General features: G+C 41.3%; 1 protein-coding gene across 1 annotated transcript in view; it reads left to right on the top strand.

The window, feature by feature from the left end:
• LOC128743527 (coiled-coil domain-containing protein 85C) overlaps positions 1-19,837 on the top strand; it is a 64,561-nt gene extending 44,724 nt beyond the window's left edge. Inside the window, exons 2-5 of the mRNA XM_053840123.1 lie at positions 14,408-14,596; positions 14,662-14,922; positions 19,317-19,459; positions 19,553-19,837. Coding sequence (XP_053696098.1) covers positions 14,408-14,596; positions 14,662-14,922; positions 19,317-19,459; positions 19,553-19,823 — 864 coding nt within the window. The 3' untranslated portion in view covers positions 19,824-19,837. The remainder of the gene's footprint in view (positions 1-14,407; positions 14,597-14,661; positions 14,923-19,316; positions 19,460-19,552) is intronic.
• The last annotated feature ends 1,828 nt before the right edge of the window (positions 19,838-21,665 follow it).

Below are 21,665 nucleotides of genomic sequence, written 5' to 3'. Positions count from 1 at the left end.
CAACAAACCCATCATGTGACACTTATAAATACACGCGTATGCAAATCTAGACTATTGGTAGTCGTATAAAGCATTCAAGACGTCATTGGCCACATCTAAACATGTCCGTGAATGTTCCAGATACCTCTACGGGGATCAGTTTCTGAATTTAACTAAAATACAACATGTGACATCTCTAAGTCGGTACTCGAAATTGCAAAACTAGTTTGAAATAGTTCATTTGTTGTCACACATAGTGTCCAGGATCACATTTGTCATACTCGGACACGTTATGGGAGTGTTCTGGACACACAGGAAAGCGACCAGCTTCTGAGATCTCAAGATAACAAATTACAATACAATAAAACAACAACGACACGTGGTCTTGAAAATACTGCCGAGTCACCGACAACGCAAGGATCAGGGCTTGCTGTTCCTGTGACTGTTATGCGTTTATTCTTGCTTATTCAAGCACAAATAAACGCATATCAGTAACTTCGGCAGTTTTTCTAAGTTTTGGAACAAATTTTAAGTCACTTGTGAACAAATTGCTTGTAAAAGTATTCTGTTATGTACATTCAAGTGATTTTATGACGATTTGGACGATTTGTTTCCAAAATCGATTCAATATTAAACAAAAATTGTCGTGGCTTCAACTGCGTTTTTCGCAGTTGCACGTTTTTGCAGATGTGACTGTCTTCCATTTATGGGCAGTGTGCTAGTAGTGTAGTGATTCCAGATGGTGGAATGCCTGAACTCATGTCTCCGCGGAAGGGGGTATTCCTGGTGAAACTGGGAAAAATGCTGCGTTTCATCAGTGTTCACCAATAGGATTGGAGTTCCTCAAAGAAGTAACATGAGACCAGAGCATTTCTTGCTACAACCCGGACTCGATTATCCGGGTGACAATTTTTATTTTCAGCCCGGATAATCGAATCACCCGGATAATCGAATCATCATTTTTGGTACAATTTTTTTTAGGCAAGTCAAGTTTTTTGACTTTTAGGTATCAGAAATGTTTTATTTATTATTGATCTATCTTCCCAAAAGTCAGAAAATTCCTTTCTTACGATTTTTTCCACTGATGATTTTTTTTGGTACCATATTATTTTTTGTATGTTATGTTTTTCAACATTTAGGTATTATAAACGTTTTTTTATTATTGATCAATCTCCCCTAAAGTCATAAAATTCCTTTTTTGCAATTTTTTAAATTGATGATTACAATGATGATGATGATGGTAATGGTGATGATGATGATGATTTTTAAGTAAAAAAATTGATTCCATCATCGCAGGATTTATTTTTGTTTTGTTCGCCGATACAAGGAATATAAGAAAGGAATTTTGTAGCTTTAGGGAGGTGTATTAATACTTATCAAGTTGGAATCATCATGTAGCATGAAAACTATAACATTAAGGTTTAAAATAAATCACTGAAAAAAATAATTTTTTTTTCACCCGGATAATCGAGTCTAAAACCCGGATAATCGAATCCCCGGATAATCGAGTCCGGCCTGTTTTCTTTACGATATTGTGTTACCGTTGGTTATTGGTTGCGTTCACTAACGTCGATGACCTGAAATTGTTTGCTCCGATAGACAAGATAGACGATTGCCGCCGCTTGCAAGATTTGCTTGATTTATTTCCTGAACGGTGCAAACGGAATTGGCTGATTGAAGCATAGCCAATTGTGAAGTTACGAGTTTTCACCGCATCAAAAACCTGATAATCTTTGTTTACATCGTCGATGGTATTGAGTTATGCAGAGTGAATCGAGTTAGTGACCTTGGCGTCCTATTAGACATTGGTCATTTATTTAAAAAATAATTGGACACAGTGTGGCCTTATCAAACTAACGTTTAATTTACATCATGAGACATTCATCTCCAAAGCTTCCCGATACTTGGTCGTAATTTTAGGAATCCTCACTGTTCGAAATCTTTCGGGAATTGTAGTCTGGTTTGGTGTCCTAAGCAGCTAACTGGGAATCCACGGATTGAACGTGTGCAACGAAGATTTATCCCATACTAGCATTGGGATATCTGCTCAGGCAACATCTTGATAACTTGCCTGCTTACGTAGATAGGTGCCGTTCAGGTGACTTGGACACCCTTGAACACAAACGCAAGATGCAACAGTCGACTTTTGTGGCTAAAATTATATCAATGGCGAAATTGACTTCCCGCACTAAGAATGAAACATGATTTACAGTACGAAAACGAACGTTTGTTTTGCAAAATCTTTTGTTGTTTTCTTAACGATGCCGGATAATAACCATGCAGTAAATGCGTTCTGGTGCGAAATGTGCTACGAATGTTCTCTCGTACCAAATACGTACCATTCGTAATATCAATTTTTGCGGTAGAAAATAAGGCTGCGAATATTTTTAAATGGTATGAATAATTTTCAACAGCTACGAATATAGGTTTTCCTAAATTACGAAAATATATTCTCAGTATATCTCAATGCCAGCTCTACTGCAAAAATTTATTCATCAACCAAAGAAAAGCCAAATCATTTTTGCAACACCTCACTCATGATCAATTCTCCAGACTGCACCATACACAGCGCCTGCAGCCAGCCAGCTAGCGCCTTCGATGTACCTACCGAAGAGAAGAGTTCAATGACCGGCTGGGGAAGTGGCCGTCCGTATCTCTCTGTCTCTCACCCATTCGTCGTGATTATTGGAATCTGCATAAGGCGCAGCATTCCTGCGAGCAATTCCGTGCTGTGCTGTGGTTCCATCGGTGATCGGCTTGGCGAAACGGAGCAATAACATCAACGACGGTTGAAGTAGCAGCAGCAGCAGCAGCAACAGCAGGAGTATGTATACAACAATCATCACGTGGGTTGCCTTCCCGGGTAGGCCACAGTGAATGAAACATTCGCGCGCAAATCAACTTCATCAACTGACGACGACGACGACGAGGTATAACTCCGAAAACGAAAATCACTCTTCATTCATCCCTGCCGATGCTGTTGCTGAGGCTGCTGCCGGTGGTGGATGTTGGTGCGCCCAGACGCGAATATTCCAAGCACACATTGGCCGGGCTGGAGCCTGTCCCGAAAAGAGAACGGAGCATTTCTTCGATGAGTGAACGTGATTTCATGCTGGCTTTGTTGGTGCGCTGCGGCACCATAAAGCTCCGCTTTGACAGTGAGTGTTTCCGAAAAGAAGAGCCCAAGAGCCTAAGAGCCCAGCTGGCGGAGGAGGGTGCTGCTGGTAGAGTGGGCGAAATTTTTCGTAATTCGAAAACATGACTTCTTGCCGTTCGGCGTGCCAGCTCAGACACCACATGTGCTTTCCCGCCCGAATGTTGCCGTTTTTTATTGTCGATTGGTAATGGTAGGAGAAATTGAGGATCGACGATTAAGGTTGGGTGAGATGCAATGGGGTAAGTTGTTGCTTCATTGTTGCTGCCTAGATGTCGGCATGATGCCACATGACGACGACGACGACGACGACGACGACGGAGGACTGCAATGGAAGGGCATTCCCATTGGGTACGGCGCGAAATAAATGTATCGTTAAATGGTACAGAACGAAATGTAAATTAGTCGGGGCCGGATACGTGACTTTTCACGAGACTTGATAGCCGTGCTGGCTGTTGCATGATAATTGGACGACGATGAATGTGGCTAGCTTGCCGGGGGCCGGGGCGTCGGTTATGATGAGGTGGCTTTGTTGGCTTAGGTCTTGTTCTTGATAGTCGTTGCATAAGAATTAATGTGAAACATGAATGGTTACCGACTAAGTGGTGACCCATGTAATTCTAATTCTGTTGCTAGTAATTGCTTTTAGCTGCTGCCTGGCGTTCACGTTATTGTATTTATTTAATTCATTTTTAAAATAAATTCCTACAGTTGTAAACAGCTTTGCTGATTGCAATAGTTGTAATATTCCTTGTTGCATATTCATGAATAAATGTTTCGGGTTAGATTAGCTGTAGTTGTCTTCAAGATGCAAAAAATTTTTAACGTCCATATTTATTAAAATCCACCCTGTAATCAATCGTCTGCTTGGCATAGTTCAGTTGATAGCTGTGGCGTAAGTCATTCAGCGGAGTGGATGAGTTTTTATTATTTCTTGCTGATTGCGTTGAAATTATTTCCAACTGCAGCTTAAGGTAAACGAAAATTGCTGGCGTAAGAAATTCTCTATTACACAACAATCAGTTCTTGGTGGGGTGTGTAAAATAATGAGGCAGTTATAATAAAAAAATTCTAGGGTAATGATATAGTCGTTTGCTCGCGGAAACTATCATAAGTAGGAGCTATTTGTCGTACATTCTGCACGAAGGAAGCCAGGATTCACGATCTCATTTAGCTATTGTTTTATTTCTGTTCAGTTTCTGTAAGTGGGAGCTAATGTTCATAGTGAAAAAATTAGTTGCCGTTGCTTAGTTTGGTTAGTACTATTAAGCGCTTCCTTTTATATTTTATTAGCATTTTACAGTCTTTGAACTGAAAGTTCAAATTAAAATTTCTCCTCTATTTTATTATATTATATAACTTCACTGCAAATTAATGTTTGTTGTCATTGATATCTATACACAGCGCTCTATAGTAAAGGATACGATACTTGTTAAAATTTGTTTTCCTGAGCTAAACCTAAACCTTAAAATAAAAAAATATAAAATAAAAATAAAAGGGAATAAGTACTCGAAATTTGATATTCAAGACGAAATTTTTATCTTTTAGTTTACTTTCTATGTTTACCATACGAATCTCGCACAGAAATAATGAAAAGAGGTTTCTCATGTGTAGTCTTTAGATTTGTAAATAGAACTTTTTCGTCATCAAGCGTATGGCAAGGAATTTTTTAACGGGAGTCCATGTAAGTGCGAGCAGGTTAATTGTAGTTGAGCTTCCTTGTCGTGTACTGGGCCCTTACTCCAACCGATTTCGATGTTTTACGAAGATGCAATTGTGAATTGTGTGGTGTAGAAAATAGATTGTTTACAAGCGAAAGTAATGACTTTATTGCCAATGGAAATAGGTATTTCCTGTTTTCAGAGGACAAACAATTTTGTCTTCGCTACTTAACCCTTTAGCAATGTGTACATTATTTTTACTGCTGAACGATCAAGAAATAATTTCCTTTCATTTGTTTCATCAGAATATAATTGGACCATAGCGATACGTATGCAGTCACTGGGTGTGAAACATAAAATATAATTAGAATTTATATTACGCAGCAATATAACTAAAAATATAACAAACATAAACAAAGTGTGAAGCATAAAAAAAGCTTTAATTTGCTTTGTCATTACGAGAAAATTTCTTATAACGAATAAAAATTGAAAGAAACACTTATCTTCTAGGTTAAAGGAAATGGACAGCCAGCTTGAATATCCATTCTAATCTGTATCTCATCCTTATGGGTTTTGCTATTCAATTTTGCTATGTGGAATTGTTATAGGATTTATTTCTAATTCCCGTCGCACTAAGTAAAGCCATTCTAATTTTCATCATTTGTTGGATGGATTTAATGTATACTCCAAAAGTTCTTGTGCTGGTTTGACTAAAACACGCTTACCTTTCGATCCGTGAACTTTGAAATCACTGAAAAGCGATTATTTAAAGCATATTATTGACATTACGCAACTGACTTTATTTCTTTAATTCATCGTACCGTTTTAAAATCCGTCCATCAAAATTTTTCATTGTCCGAACCAAAAATCACAACAATATTTACGAAGCTAACGCGCATGTATTTGTGTAGGACTCATGGCAAATGTTATTCTGCAAAATTTCTGCAGGTCAGGCAAGTTTTCCTGGCTGTAGAATAACGACAATGCCTTGCGTGAGTTATTTTCATTTATGAATGACGGAAATTAAAATGATTAGTCAACATTTTCTTCTTCGTCGCAAGAAAAAACGTAGGAAATTTGGCTGGTAGGACTTCTTTAATGATAAAAAGCATTTGAATAGATCTCAGCTCACTTTGATTGATCGCGTATGATAGACAACAAACTAGAATATTAGGGAATAACTAGTTTTGCATTGTGAGTCATTAAAATGCTGATATTTGTAATAATTTGTGTTGGATAGGACGGGAATAGGCAATTACGACGATGCAGCAACAAACCCTATAGCAAAGCAGCACCCTTTGGTCATTTCTGGTTGCTGAAACATATTTATCGGTTGCCGTATATCATTAATCGGTTGCCGTAACTAGTCCATAACAACTATGTTAGTAGGGTAAGAGATGGATATGGCTTGGCAATGGCTATGGCGATGACCTACCAACTTTATTTTTTCGGCAACAATCCGATTATCGAATCACTACCGGATTTAAGATCCGTCTGCACCTTTGTTGGTTTGAGCTGCCATGCTGCAATCGCCCCTAATATCTAGCTAATATCTCGTCAACTACGCCTATCCAACGTGTACGAGGTTTGCCTCGAAGCTGTCGGTCTCTATCGGGTTCTCTGCTAAATATTACTGGTCGCTCATCCGGCATTCTTGCTACATGGCCAACTCACTGTAGCCTGTCATGTCTTAGTTTCTTTACAATATCCGCATATTACCCTTTACCCTAGGTAAAATGACACACTCCTGCTTCTAATTTGCCGCCAAAAATTGGTCGTAGGATCCTATGTTTAACCCGACTTAGAGTTTGTCGGTCACTCTCTTTCGAAGTCCACGCCTCGCGGTCCTAGAGTATAACCGAGAGAATTAGCGTCTTATAGGGCGCGCTTTTTGTACGGAGTTGCAGGTTATGGTACCGCAATAGGCTACGCAATCTGGAGAAGGTCGTATTTAAGCCGCAATTCTCCTTTTTACTTCACGCCGTCACGCATGCCATACTGTCGACGCATGTCCAAGGGAGATAAATTCATCGACCACTTCAAAAGTATCTCCATCCATCACTGTGTAACTGTGTGCTCTACGGTTAACACCGATGTGAGATTTCGAGATAATGGTACCGCTACTCTGCATCCCTGCCTTTCGAATCTTGCGAATTGCAATTTCGATAGCCTCGTCACCTTCTTTCAATTTAACCCTTGGTAAAGCGTGATTGGTAGCACGTATCAACCGCATCATTTTTGCCGTATTCAAGCATAGCCCGCCTCAGCGGCTGTTTTCGGTTAGCTGAACCGTGCGCCACCTTGAAATCTTTAAATAAATGGCGAGTTTGCAAGTTCATTTCACGGAATTTATCGAGAATTTATAGCAAGGAGAAAGCTGATATCCTAGAGGTAACTAATAAACATTCATATAAGCTGTAAATAAATTGTTTATTGGTATTTCTGGCATTTTATACTGCACATTGCTGTATATCAGCTTTTTGACTGCATAGCTGTTGTAAATTGGCATCCACACTTACTACTTACTTTAGTAGCCGAGAGCCGGGGTGGCTCTTGCCGTATCAAGAATTTTTCTCCATTGTACTCGGTCCTGGGCAGCTCGTCGTCAATTCGTTGCGCGTCTCGACATATGCAAGTCGGCTTCAACCTGGGTCAGCCATCTAGCACGTTGGAACCCTCTATTCCAGGTGCCGGGTTCTTGAAGAGAATGGATTTCACTGCACAGTCGTCCGATGCCTTGTGACGTGGCCGACCCACCGTAGTCTCCCAACTTCCGCCAGGTGTACGATGGGAATCTCCCCAAGCAATACCTGGTGCTCGTGATTTGTACGCCTCCGCCACTCTCCGCTTTCCGTTTGTACTCCACCAAAAATAGTCCGCAACACCGTTCGTACAAATACGGCTAGTGCACGTATGTCTTCCGTAAGCAACGTTACTGCCTCAAGTCCGTAGAGGACTACCGGTCTGATTAGCGTTTTGTATATCGTCAGCTTTGTGCGGCGGCGTATACTCCTAGATCGAAGCGTCTTGCGGAGGGAAATATAGGCTCGTTTTCCAGCTTGAATGCATCGTTGGATCTCCTTATATTATTGTCGGCGGGGACATGAGATCCCAAATATACGAACTCATCAACCACTTCCAGTTCATCACCGTCAATATTCACTGTCCATGGGAGGCAAACGTTGCTTTCTCTGGAACCTCTTCCTACCATATATTTGATTTTCGACGCATTGATTTGTAACCCTATCCTCCTAGCCTCCGTTTTTAGTCTGGCGTAGATTGCCTCCACCGTACCAAGGTTTCTAATAATGATGTCGAGATCGTCTGCGAAGGCTACACTTGCGCGATTCGAAAGGACTCGAGAGTGTCCCCACTCGCTCCAGAGTAGCTTTGATCAGCCGCGTCAGTTTGTCCGAAAAACCGTACTCGTGCATTACCATTATCTGCATAGTTGTTCTCGTTCAACGGTATCGTATGCTACCCTGAAATCCACGAATATATGATGCGTGGGCACGTTGTACTCTCGACATTTGTGGAGGATTTATCGGAGGGTAAAAATTTAATCCGTAGTAAAACGGGCTCCCATAAAGCCCGCCTGAATTATCTAGCTATTGGGGATAAAAAATCTGGGAGTGCACCGTGTAGGCGGCGTTGGCCAACGTGATGCCGCGGTAATTACAGCAATCTAGCCAGTCGCCCTTTTTGTAGATGGGCCTGCATAACGTAATTCTTCCATCTTCCATCTTATTTGGCTTCCGTGGCAACTGATCTCCTGTTCCGTAGGCACCCTGTGTTCGCCAGATCTAGCTCCATCTGGACTTGCAACCTCGTTCGCTGTGCCCCATTCTTCGTCCTGTTCCTTCCGGATTCGATGCGAAATGCGAAATTTTTGCAGGATAGTTGTCCGGCATTAAAGCAACATGTCCTGCCCAACGTATCCGTCCAGCTTAAGCCACGTTCTGAAAGCTGAATTTGCTGTAGAGACGCGCAAGCTCGTGGTTCATTCTACATCTCCATACATCGTTCTCTTGCATGCCGCCAAAGATGGTTCTTAGCACGCGCTGTTCGATAACACCGAGTGCTTGCAGGTCCTCTTCTGGCAGTGTCTATCGTTCATGGTCCTCTATGGGCATCCATTGTAACTACCGTTTTGTACAATTTGTATTTTGTACGTAGGCTCAGATTGTTCGACCGCCAGTGTTCAAGCAACACGTTCAAGCGCAATGTTGAATAGCAATCAGGAGAGACCATCTCCTTGTCGAAGTCACCTGCGAGATTCAAATGGGTCCGGTAGTCCACACGAGATTCTCATATAGCGCTGGATCCCATCCAGATCCCCGTTTTCATCCAGAATTTTCCACAGCTGTTGTCAGTTTACACTATCCTACGCTGCTTTGAAATCAATGAACAAGTGATGGATGGGGACTCGGAATTCGCCGAACTTCTGGAGGATCTGCCGCAGGGTGAACGTTTGGTCCATGGTAAACAGACCCTCCATGAAACCAGCCTGATAACTTTCCACAAATCTATTGGCTACTCCATGGAAGATGACCTGGGAAATTACTTTGTAGGCGGCATTCCGGTTAAGGATCGATTGGTAGTTCTCACAATCCAGTTTATCGCCTTTGTAAATAGGGCAAATAACCCGGTCTTTCTTGACAATCAATTGATGCAAACAGCTGGCCAACTTGTCCGTACCAATTTTGATAAGTTCCGTTCCAATGCCATCCTTTCCAGCTGCTTTGTTGTTCTTCAGCCTCTCGATGGCTTCTTTAACCGTTATGTGTTCGACAGGGTACCCGGGTACCTTTTCAGATTTCAAAGTAAGAAATTCTAAAGTTTTCTTCGGCCCAGGATACTGAAACTCTGTGACATCTCAGAACTAGCTAAATTACAACTTTTTATAAAATAAGTTTTCATGTAGCACTTAAGGGGGAGGAAAGGGGGGGCTTCGAAATTTTTTACCCCTTTAAGTGCTCGACAAGGGTACCCGGGTACCCACAAATTGAAATGCTTGTAACTTTGGCAATATTTGACCGATTTGGACCATCTTACCAGCTAAAGATTCAGGAACTTATCCACTTCCAGTGGGGTTACAACAGAACCGGAAGTGGTGCATCTGGTTTCCGGAAATCCGGTATTCCAAGGATGTGTTCCGGAATTAAAGCTAAAAAGTGCTGAAAAGGATTTTTCTATCTTCGCTAAAGAGATAGAAGGTTACTGTCTTCTAGAAAATTTCTTGTAATAATATGCTCTAACACTTTGCAGAACCCGTAAATGTGATATATTGAAACTGAAGAAAAATAAAAAATTTATTTTACTTTTAGGGAGATTAATTAAAATTTTAATTTCACCAAACGATAGAACTTTTAATTTCAAGAAACTCTTCCAAAGCCTTTATAAACCTAAAATCAAGTTTTCCCACTCAAAACTGTAATACGCACGTTTATTTGGTTTTGAACCACTGTGAAGCCCCACGGGAATATGTTCCGGAATGGCCATGCCGGGGCAAAATTATCAGATAGAGTTAAAACAATGAAAAACGACCTTCCGGAGTTTTTTTCATGAATTTAGATACCCATATTGCCAGTGTTGCAATCCAAACAGTTCTGTGGCCACAGGAGGTCCCATGGGAACTTGTTCCAGAATGGCCATTCCGAGGATAAATCATTATACTGTTTTAAAACTATGAGAAATGACCTTTCGGAGTCATTTGAGGAATTTTGGATACCCATATTACTATGATTACATCAAAAATCTTAAAAAGTGCTTTAATTCCGGAATACACCCTCGGAATACCGAATTTCCAGGAACCAGATGAACCACTTCCGGTTCTGTTGCAACTCCACTGAAAGTGGATAAGTTCCTGAATCTTTAGCTGGTAAGATGGTCCAAATCGGTCAAATATTGCCAAAGTTACAAGCGTTTCAATTTGTGGGTACCCGGGTACCCTTGTCGAGCACTTAAAGGTGTTTTTTTTTGTCGAACACATAACGGTTAACCTCACTTATCGATGGGAATGGCACATTTCCGTTGCTTGCTGCACCAATGAAGTCACCTCCCAATGAAGTCACGGTCTTCCGCCTGCACGCCATTCAGCTATTCATCGTAGTGCTACTTCCAGGTGATGCTCTGCACATTTCGGGCCGCAGCGCAAAATCTTTACAAGATTTGTTGCGTCTTTAATAAAACTTCCGTGTGTCCTATAAGCGGTACAGCTGCTCGAGTTCTTTGCACTCCTTCTGCTCCTGATCGTGCTTCTTGCTCTGGAAGAGTGCGGTTTGCTGTCTCCGTTTCTGTTTGTATCGTTCCAAATTCTGACGGGCGGCTCTACGCAGCATTACCCAACAAACATTTTTGTTGTATAATAGCTTATCAAGCGCTTCCTTCCCGGTAATTAGCTATACAACGGTTGAATAAGCTGCTACTCAACAAAAATGTTTTTTGGGTAGTACCCACACTGCGTTCTTCTCATCCAATGTCTGTTGGCAATCCTCGTCAAACCATTCGTTACATCGTCGATTCGGCCACACGGCCCAAGACGTTCTCCACTACGCTGTTAATGGTTTTTTATTGGCACTCCAAGAGTTCTTAAGAGGGGCTTCATCTAGCATACCCTTTTTCGGCGACGCGGCTTCGAGAGACGACGTGTAGCTTTCGGCGATATCCGGTTGCCTCAGACGCGGTAGATTATACCGTGGTAGGCGCCGGTATCATACGCTGTTCACAACAGATTGGTTTTGACCTATGTTAACCATCACTAGGCAGTGCAGTGGTCCGAATCAATGTTGGTACCTCGATAGTTTCTGACGTCAATAATGTCTGAAAAGTGCAGACCATCTATCAGAACGTGGTCGATTTGTGATTTCGTCTGGTTGTCCGGTGATCTCCAAGTGTACCGATGGTGGAGGTTATGATGGAAAAGGTACTAGGTACATATGGCCATGTTCTTGGAGGCGGCGGATTCGACAACTCTTAGGCCGTTTTCGCTCGTTGGCGGGTGTGTATTTGTTTTTGCATGAGGGTTAAATTTAGAATTTTGGTCAGTTGAGATCAAATAATATTGGAGTTATGTGCAAAATATTACGAACTGTTTCCTCACCAACTAGTAGATTCAGGTTAGTCTTGATCTTCGATAGTGAGATGATCCAATTTGAAGCGCAATTCACTGACAATTTCCGTTTTCTTGCAGTCCTAGCAATCTTTTCTGGAACCTTCCAACAGTTTTTCACCATTTTTTTTATACTGAACCAACGTCCGACTTCTCGAATTGATACTTGTTACAACTTACTTCCAATAGGCTCGAACCATTCTACTTCCTTCTAGAGAATTTTTAAAGCTGTCTGATCAAGTAATTTTTCGAAAACCAACTTACAATCGAAGGAAAACGTGACAAAACACTTGACACAAGTTCATAAACTAACCAATCGAGTCAATTTGCATCTGATTAGTTGAAAACATGTGCTTTTGACAGATGCATCGAACACACGATTACAGTAGCCGGTGGAAAACGTATGTTGCACTAAAACTAACAGAGGCACACTGTCTATTGTCTATGTAAATATATTGATTTCATCGTAATCAAATAGGTTGTTCGCCGAAAATAGGTTAATCCGTAAAATTTGCACAACTCATTTGATTTCCTGTAAACCATTTCCAAAATGGATCATGATCGATCCGCTTCGACCATTTGCTAGAGCAAAAAGATTGCCTAGATCAGCCCTGATCCCGTTACAGAAGGCAAGCCAGCCGGCGAGTTCGGAATGCCTTCGGAGGTTATTTCCTTCTTTCTAAAGTTCTTTCGTTGCTGCTGCTGTTGCTGCTGTTGCACCTATTTACCTCCCCGGCTCGGGTGAATTCAATCGGACGGAATTCCATAGCCAGATGGAAGAAGTTCAAAACCTCAAACCGAAGAGCACCAATTGCATATCTTTCACGCGTTCATACAAGCTGAAACGCCACCATCACACATTGTGTGTGAGTGTAATTGAATAATAGTCGCTGGAAAATGAAGCAATTTTCGGATAATGATAATTACATTTGCGCGCGAGGAGGTTGGTAAATGAGATGCGAACCACTCGGCTGCTGGGGGGTTGGTTGGTTGGCTGCCTGTCGGAACAGCATATGAGAAATTCCTAGAATGTGCCAACAGATTGCGCGGCAAACTCTGCCAAGTCCGCACCAGCTCGGGAGGGGTAGCTGAGCCTGAGATAGGTGTGCTACTGAGAATTGCTGGTAAAGCCACGGTTATTTTCCTTTCGTTTTTTTTCATTGTGCACCGCTTGCATATGGGAGCCACCGGGAAATACCGGCTTAATTAGCGAGCGATAATTAGCAATTTATTAGAGGTTTTTGTTTGCTTTGCCAGCTAGCTGGCAGCTTACCTGCTAGGTGGTTTTAGCGAGAAACATATGCGGAACTGGCAGATAGCTCCCCCCCTAACGGTAGAATGAGGAATCTGTGTGAGTTCTGAGTTCGGAAATTTTTATCCTGGAAGACGAAGGTCGAAATACTGGATTGAACTCTCTGGTGCTATTGATCCAGCAGCAACTGGACGGCAGCATGCATCTATCTACCTAATGCTAAAATCGTTTTGTTTACGAACGAACTACACAGCGAGGAAGAGCGAAGAGTTCATCCATCATCTTTTAACGGTTTAAAATATTTGATTGCAACCCGGAAATGTATATACAATTTAGTAAGATTAACCTTTTCTCCTTCCTCAGTCTGTTATTGTTACACATAAATTTTAATTCGTTAATTGCGCACATTTACAGTAATAGAGCCGTGAATTGAATGACCCGTAATTGGGTGCAGGGGGGAAAAGGGCAGACTCTCGACGGCTGCCCAATCTTGCTAAGGTTTACGTTCTCCTTTTCACTCTTCTTCTTGCTCGTCGAATGCTATTCTAAACGGTCGCAATTTGAGTCGGTATTTTAACGTTAGAGACCTACGCGGTAAAAAATGGTTCGCCGCTAATGATCCATTTAGGTGAGTGCTTTCGCAGAAAAAAAAGCACGAGATGAGAAGCTTACCGGTTTAGTTGGGTTTCCTCTGGTGGTGCCTCGTGCTAAGGCCTTTGCTTGGAGCACTGATTAGGCAGAAGAACTGATCTGTTTTGCAACTTTCGAGGTCAGTGTGGGGTGTTCCGTGATGTTTTCCAAGCTTTCCGGCTGATTTACTTTAGCATGATGAAACATTTGACACACCCTGCAGTGTTTCAGTTCATCAACGGCCTCGGCCGGCGGCGGCGGCGGCGCGGCAGCACTCATCAACACGATTTCACCTCTCAAGTGTTTGATAGAGGAGTTCGGAAGAAAGCAACAAGCAAAAGGGCTGATTTATCTCGTAACACGTACTATTAATTAGTTCTACTGCCGTCATTTATTATGCGACTCGTTTAAACGGAATTGCTCACGACTTCTGCCATTAGTCTTGGTATCTATATCGTAAATGACTATGCTGGATATGGATTCACATGCATATGCCGTGGGATGGTTTTGTTTTCACTGTAATTTGTTTTATCTGGAAGATTCCATTGCAGATGAATTTTTAATGAGAGTTTTAATTTTCAAGTTGCTAATGTTACCCGAAATTCCTTTACTCTTTACAGAATCTTTTATCGGAATTAAGGGCACTGAAAGAAGCCAACCAAAGGCTTAGCGACGATAACCAGGAACTGCGGGATTTGTGCTGTTTCTTGGATGATGATCGACAGAAGGGACGGAAGTTGGCACGCGAATGGCAGAGGTTCGGACGGTACACGGCGAGCGTCATGCGACAGGAGGTTTCAGCCTATCAGGTATGCTAGTTCTGTAATATCAAAAATGATAAATCTCGTTATCGTAATGAAAATCTCCTTTCAAGACCAAATTACGCCAGCTGGACGACAAGCAGCAGGAGTTGATACGGGACAATCTGGAACTGAAGGAACTGTGTCTGTACCTGGACGAAGAGCGAACGAACACGAACCGGCCGGCGGCGACCTGCGCCAACTGTGGATCGACGCCCGGCGCGACGACGGCTGTTCCTCTCCGGGACGACGGAGATGGAAGCAGCTCGAGCACGAACGCCGACGAAAACCAGCTGCACCAGCTGGGCGGCCAATTCTGCCGGAACGGGTTGACGGTGAGTTTCGATTGGCACTCGGTTCAGATTTGAAGGAGACTATAAGCAATGTCTTTGGCTTGATTGAAATATTTCTCAGAGACGATTAATTGTTGACGGCTTTTAGTCCGAGGTTCTTAGTAATAAGGGATTTCTACGATATAAACTAAATAGTTTATTGTTTTACCACATCTGAAAAGTTTGGAAGTTTCGGACTGACTTTCGCCATTTAATTTTATTTCCAATTTTGTCAATCTAATTCCTTTTTCTCCACATTAATTCAACCCAAATTAAATTTTGAACTGTGCCTCTATTTTTCCTACCTCTGTTTTTTCCTGCCTTTCTACCTGTGTTTTCATGTGCCGTTGTTTTTTCTGCTTCTATATCCCCTTTTTTTCTGCCTTTCTGCCTCTGTTTTTTCTAGTTGTTCACGTCTGTTTTTTATGGCACTTGAATGCGGTTTTTTCTGTTTCTCTGCTTCTGTTTTTTGCTTCTTCATCCCAGTTTTTATTTCTGTCTCTTCACCTCTATTTTTTCTGCCTCTCTGTTCCTCATTTTGTGCCTTTCTACCCCTATTTTTTTGCTTTTCTGCGCTTGCATTGTTGCCTTTATGCCTCTGTTTTTTCTGTCTCTGTATTGGAAGTCTTTCTGACCCGGTTTTTGCCCTTTTGCCTGTATTTCTGTTTCGTTTCTCCTGTTTTTGCGCTTTTTTTCTCCTGGGTTTTGTGCTTTTTTGTCCCTGTTTTTCCACCTCGAGTTTTTTCTGTCTCTCCGCATTTGTTTTTCTGTCTTTCTGCTCCTGCTTTTTTCTGCCTCTTTACCTGTAGCTTTTGTGACGTAGTTTTCTGCTTCTTTACCGCTGTTTTTCTGCCTATTTGTCCATTTTTTCTGGCTTTTTGCTTCATCTTTTTTGCCTTTTTGTCTCTCTTTTTGTGGCTTTTTGCTCCATCTTTTTTCCCTTTTTGTCTCTGTTTTTTGCTACACTACCCCTTTTTTCTACCTCTCTACTACTGTTGATCTGTTTTCCTGCTCCTGATTTTCTGTCACTCCACTCCTTTTTTTCTGCTTTTTCTCGGGCCCCCTGCTTCTATTTTTTTCTGTCTGTCTGGCGCTGTTTTTTCTGGCCTCTGCCTCTGTTTTTTCTGCCTCTTCATCTCTGTTTTTTCAGGCACCGTATTTGGTGGCTTTGTGATCCTGTTTTTCCTGCATCTTCGCCTTTGTTTGTATGTATCTTTTCCTTAATATTTGACGTGGTTATCGACTGTATTCAATAATTTTTTAGATTTGGGTTTTATCGGCTCATCAGTCAGCCGATGACTGACGATGCTTTTCTGCTCCTTTTTTCTGCCTTTCTATCTTTGTTTTTTTATGGCTTTCTGCTCCTGTTTTTTTCTGTCGCTGTGCCTATATTTATTTGCCTCTCTGCCTATGCTTTTTCTATTTCTGTTTGTTTGCTTTTGTGGTTTCTGCCTCTCTGCCCCTGCGAGCTTTGCTTCTCGGCCACTGTTTTTTCTGCCTCTTCAACTCTATCTTTGCCGCCTCTGTTCCTCTTTTTTTCTACTTCTTCGCTCCTGCTTTTTCTGCGTTTTTGCAACTGTTTTTCGATCGTTTCTGTTTTTTAATGTGTTTTTGCTCCTGTTTTAGTGCTTTCCTTTCCCTGGTTGGTGTACCTTTCTGTCTCTTCACCTTAGCTTTTTTTGCCTCTTTGCATTTGTTTTTTCTGTCTTTGTGCTCCCGTTTTTCTTCCTTTCTTTCTGCACCTCTTTCTTCACCTGTTTTTTGGTCTATTTTTGCTCTGTTTTTCCTGTTTCTGTTCTGTTTTTTTATCCCTGGTTTTTCTTTTTCTTACTACTTTACTATCAAGTGCAAAAAGTGGGGAAAAGAGGGACAGAGAGATAGAACTCTCTGTCCATCTTTTTCCCACTTTTTGCTCTTGCTTGTTTACCTTTCTGTCCCTGTTTATTGCCTTTCTGTTACTATTTTTTGCCTCATTGTTTCTTTTTTTCTATTTCTCTGCTCTGCTCTGCTCTGCTTTTTGTATTTTTCTGCCTCTGTTTTGTCTGCATCTTCACCTTTGATTTTCTGGTTTTTATTCTGCTTCTGCTTCATCCCTGTTTTTCTCTATCTATTTTTTTCTTTGTTTTTTCTGCTTCTCTGTCTGTTTTTTTGTATGTCTGCCACGGTTTTTTCTGCTTCCGTTTGGTTCCTTTCTGATCCTTCTGTTTTTTCTGCCAATCTTCCCCTATTTTTTTCTTTCTTTCTTCTGCTTTTTATGTACTTTTGTCCCTGTTTTTCGGTTTCTTCGGTTACTTTGTTGAAAGGAAAATCGAAACTATTTTTACAATCTTATTCCATTAGTTTTTTATCGACAGATACATATTTTGGCTACGACTTTCAGGCTTTATCCGTGCCTATTTTTGTCTCTATTTTTGTTATATGTCGGCTTTTGTTCTTTCTGCCTCTGCCCCTGTTTATTTGCCTTTATGTTTCTGTTTTTTTTATCTCGCTGTTTATGTGTTTTCTGTTTCTCTGGTTTCTGGGCTCGATTTTTGCTTGCCACTGTGTTTTCTGCCTGGCTTAATTTGTTGGTTCTGCCCTTTCAACCCTATCTTTTTGCCTGTCTGCCCTTGTTTTGTTTCTTCATCCCTCCTTTTTGGCCTCTTTACCTTTGTTTCTGCTTTGTATCCACTGTTTTTCTGTGCATTTCTTCTTGTGCTTTTGTGCTTTCCTTCTCTTAGTTTTTGTGCCATTCTGTCCTTGTTATTCTCTCTGTTTACCTCGATTGTTTCAGCCTCTGTGCATTTGTTTTTTCTCTGTCTTTCTGTTCTTGTTTTTTTTCTACCAGCAACACGTTTTTTATATTTTTTCACCCGGTTTTTCTGTCTTTTTGTCCCGGTTTTTTTCTATCTCTTCACCTCTGCTTCTTTGCCTCTCTGTTCCTCTTTCCTCTTCGCCACCGCTTTTTTGCTTTTCTGTCACTGTTTTTGCCTCATTGCTCCTTTTTGCTGCCTCTCTACTACTTTTTTCTGTTTTTCTGGCCCCAATTTTTCTGTGTCACTTCGTCTGCTTTTTTTATCCTTCTACTACTATTTTTCTGTCTCTCTAGTACTGTTTTTTCTATCTTTAGTCTCTGTTTTATCTACCTCTTCACTTCTGTTTTTTTGGTACTTCAATCCCATTTTTCCTGCATTTATGCCTTTGTTTTTCCTGCTTCTACTTATTTTTTTAATTTTTTTTTCTGTTTGTCTGCTTTTGTTTTTCTGCCTGTCTACCACTGTTTTTTCCTGCCTCTCTGGCACTGTTTTTATACCTCTATTTCTCTGTTTATCTATGTTTGCTTTTGGTACCTTTAAGGCCTTGTTTTTCACCTATTTGCCTCTGTCTTGCTGTCTCTTTTCTCCTAATTTTTGTGCATTTCTTCCTATGTTTTTGTACTATCTTTCCTCTGTTTTTTTGTTTGTACCCTTCGTATGAAAGAAAGGTTGATTGACAAATTCGGCAGGTACGTGTTTCGGCTACGATTTGCAGGATTAGTCAATCTATCAGGATTGATCAGGTTTTGGTTGTATTTCTACTCCTGTTTTTTATATCTGTTTATCCGTGTTTTTTCGCTTCAGCTCTGCTTATTTTATATCTCTCTGCCTTGTTGCCCTTGTTTTTTCCTGTCTCCGTTTTTTTTGTCAGTGTGTTTTCTGCCTTCGTTCATATGTTCTTTTCTGTTTCTCTCACTTTCTGGGTTTTGCTAGGTTTTCTCTGTCTCTGCATGTTTTGCATGTTTTTCTTCCGGTGTTCTTCTGTGTCTCTGTTTGGCTCTACGTCTGTCTCTTTTCCTAGCTGCTTATGTGTCTGTTTTGCTTTGCTTATGTTTCTGTTCCACTCTGCGTCTGCCCCCTCTCCGCCTCTGTGTCTGTTCCTCTGTGCCTAAGCCTGTCTCTATTTTTCTCTGCCTCTGTGTCTCTCTTTCTATGGCTCTTCTTTTCGCTCTATCTATGTTTCCCTACCTTTGCCCCTAATTCTTTTGCGTCTCTATCTCTCTCTCTTAATTCTAAAATCTCTAAAATTTAAAACCTTCATTCTTTTTGTACTTCTTATAAAAAATACAAAATAACCATAATCTAATCTAATCTAATCCAATTTTAGTTTATTTTACATTTATTGATATTTTGACTCAATTTTTATCTTGCTGTCTTGCCTAAAAAATAATTTTCAATTGTATTTAAATTTGGTCAAAATAAAATCAGAACTTTGTCCTAGTCTTGTCTCGAATTTATTTGAAAGTTGATTAAAACTAATTTAAGTTTTTCAAGCATTGACTGTGGTACGTACTACTGTCAAGGGTTAAAAACAAGACAATGAAAACCTTTCCTTTCATAAAACATTTACTAACTGTCATTCAATTTGCTCTCATTTTCCAGGATATCAACCTGCGTTCCACGCTAAGTGACCAAACCCTGCAATACGTTCGCTCGTTGGAAACCCGAATACGACAGCTCGAGGAGGAACGATGCGCCATCCTGAAGAATATGCCTCTCAGTCCCACGATCAACGGTACAACGGTGTCGATGGGAAACAACAATAACAACAACAACAGTAGCAGCAATAATAACAGCAACAACAACAACAACAACACCAGCAGCACCACCGGCAGCAGCAACGCCAACAACGGTAACAACAACACCAATAGCAACAGCACTAACGTATCGTCCTGTGTGGCAGATCCCATTTCGGGCCGACCGGAAGCCGTCGTACGAGCCTTGCAAGTGCTGGAAGTACGCGAACAGCTCGAGCGGGAAAGGATCGGCCCGAACACCCCACCGGATCCGTTGGACGACGGCGAGAAGGCACTCGTTCGCGAAATGTGCAATGTGGTATGGCGGAAGCTGGAGGATGCTCCGAACACGGGAATCGATCAGCACGTCTGATTAGACTCGGCACGAAGCACGGGGGCGGGCGGTCGGCCGGACAGAGGCCGTACGATGAGTAGGCGAAAAACGGAAGAATCATATCAAGTGCACGAGGCTTATGACGTGACTTGACACAGACAGACAGACCGCAGATCATCGCGCGCTTCTGATGAGGTTGGCTTCTTGCTGGCTAGACTAGAGAGAGAGGGTCTTATTTTTCTGTTCTACTGTTCCGCATTCTCGTGCTTGATGATGTACAAATTAATTATAATGATTCTACAGAAAATAGCAAAGCGAATGTAGTATTGACTAGAAAAATAGTCGGGAAGAAAATTATCTTTTTAATGCCCTGCTGAAAAGGAGTGTTTCACTATTCTGCTGCTAGACGTAGGATTGTACAGATGAACAGAGCAATTATTATTAGAAGCGTAAGTTTCAATCCTCCCGAATCTCCGAAATGGAGCGGATCAAGCATAGCATACACGAGAGGTTTAAAAAACCGCGCGAGGTCAGCTTACTGTATACAGAGCCTAAGCTATTGAATAAAAGTTAGTATTTATCATCGTTTATCGTTATTGGTATCCTGTGTTTACCGAAGGAAAGCTGTAATTAGGGCAGTAGAGTAGGGTGAAAAGCCGAAGCGCTTGAAAAAAAAAATGGTTTTTGACGGCGGCGCTCGCTTTTCTATCTTTATAATGATCTATTTAGTAGCTGATACAGTAGCTCTTTTGCGTAAATATTTCATTTTTCAGGAGGATAATATATGTGTAGAAAGAGAATCAATTTTCGCGTATGACGAGTAGAAAGGACCTATATTTCAGCGCTATGTATTTGTGTATTCTATGATTTCTTGTTAGATTTGTTTTTATATATACATAACTTGTATAAATATATAAAATGGTTGTTATTGCGAACGTGGTGAAATGTTAATTTGTTTTACGAAAGAAACTCATACCTTATTTATATAGAATTTAAATTCTTAACATTTGGTAGAATTCAATGGATTAAAGTGGTCCAATGTGGATGTAGTCACTGGTCTCATTCTATCTAGATTTGTTGAGATTTCAACAGCGTTGAGCACCGTTAATTCACTGCTTGCCCTGCAATCGGTCACTGCGCAAATTATTACTGAATTAGTACAATCTCTCCAGTTACACTAACCTCTCAGTTGTCCGCGAGCCAGAGCCGTAGCGTGACATTGTGGCGCCCTTGGCGGAAACCCAATTTAGCGTCCCCTCATTTCTAAAATCAGTGCTCGTTCCATTTTATCACTTTTTCGTATTCGCCCCTAATCCAATACCTAGAGCGTGTATTAAGCCATATGGCCGATCAAAAGATAGACATCGGCATACTATTCAACTTTTTCGTGGCCTTAACAATCAGGTCCTCCTCCGGTTTAAGCTCAAAATTCTTGAAATAAATGCTCCGTTTGAGCTTCATCCTAAAATTTACTATTGATCGCAATTGGGAGACGTTGGGAAAGTTGGTGATCATCGGTACACGCTTTATCTTCAGCCGGTTCATCTCCTCTAGTGATCTTTTGGCTTAATGGGCCAAGGCCCGGTCCGTCCAAAAACCACGTTCTTTGTGCAATACTTTTTATTGAAACTGGCAATTTCCGGTAGGTACTTCATACTGTATCTTCGTATCTCCTCGTTCACCATAAACCCTGAACGAAGTAACAGCGGCTTGAACTTTCTCTTCTCTCTGATCATCAGCCACAGAATGATCTTCTTCGGGAACTTGGGGCGGAAGTCAAACAGTTTTCGTCGCCTATTATGACCACGACATCGTGCTTCACCGGAAACATGTTTTCCACAAGCACCTTCAGTCGTTCTCTGGACGATTGGCTGTTACTTA

Source organism: Sabethes cyaneus, chromosome 3, assembly GCF_943734655.1.
Source record: "Sabethes cyaneus chromosome 3, idSabCyanKW18_F2, whole genome shotgun sequence".
Classification (NCBI taxonomy): Eukaryota; Metazoa; Arthropoda; class Insecta; order Diptera; family Culicidae; genus Sabethes; species Sabethes cyaneus.
Note: the sequence above shows the minus strand (reverse complement) of the source record. Positions and strands in the feature narration are given on the sequence as shown.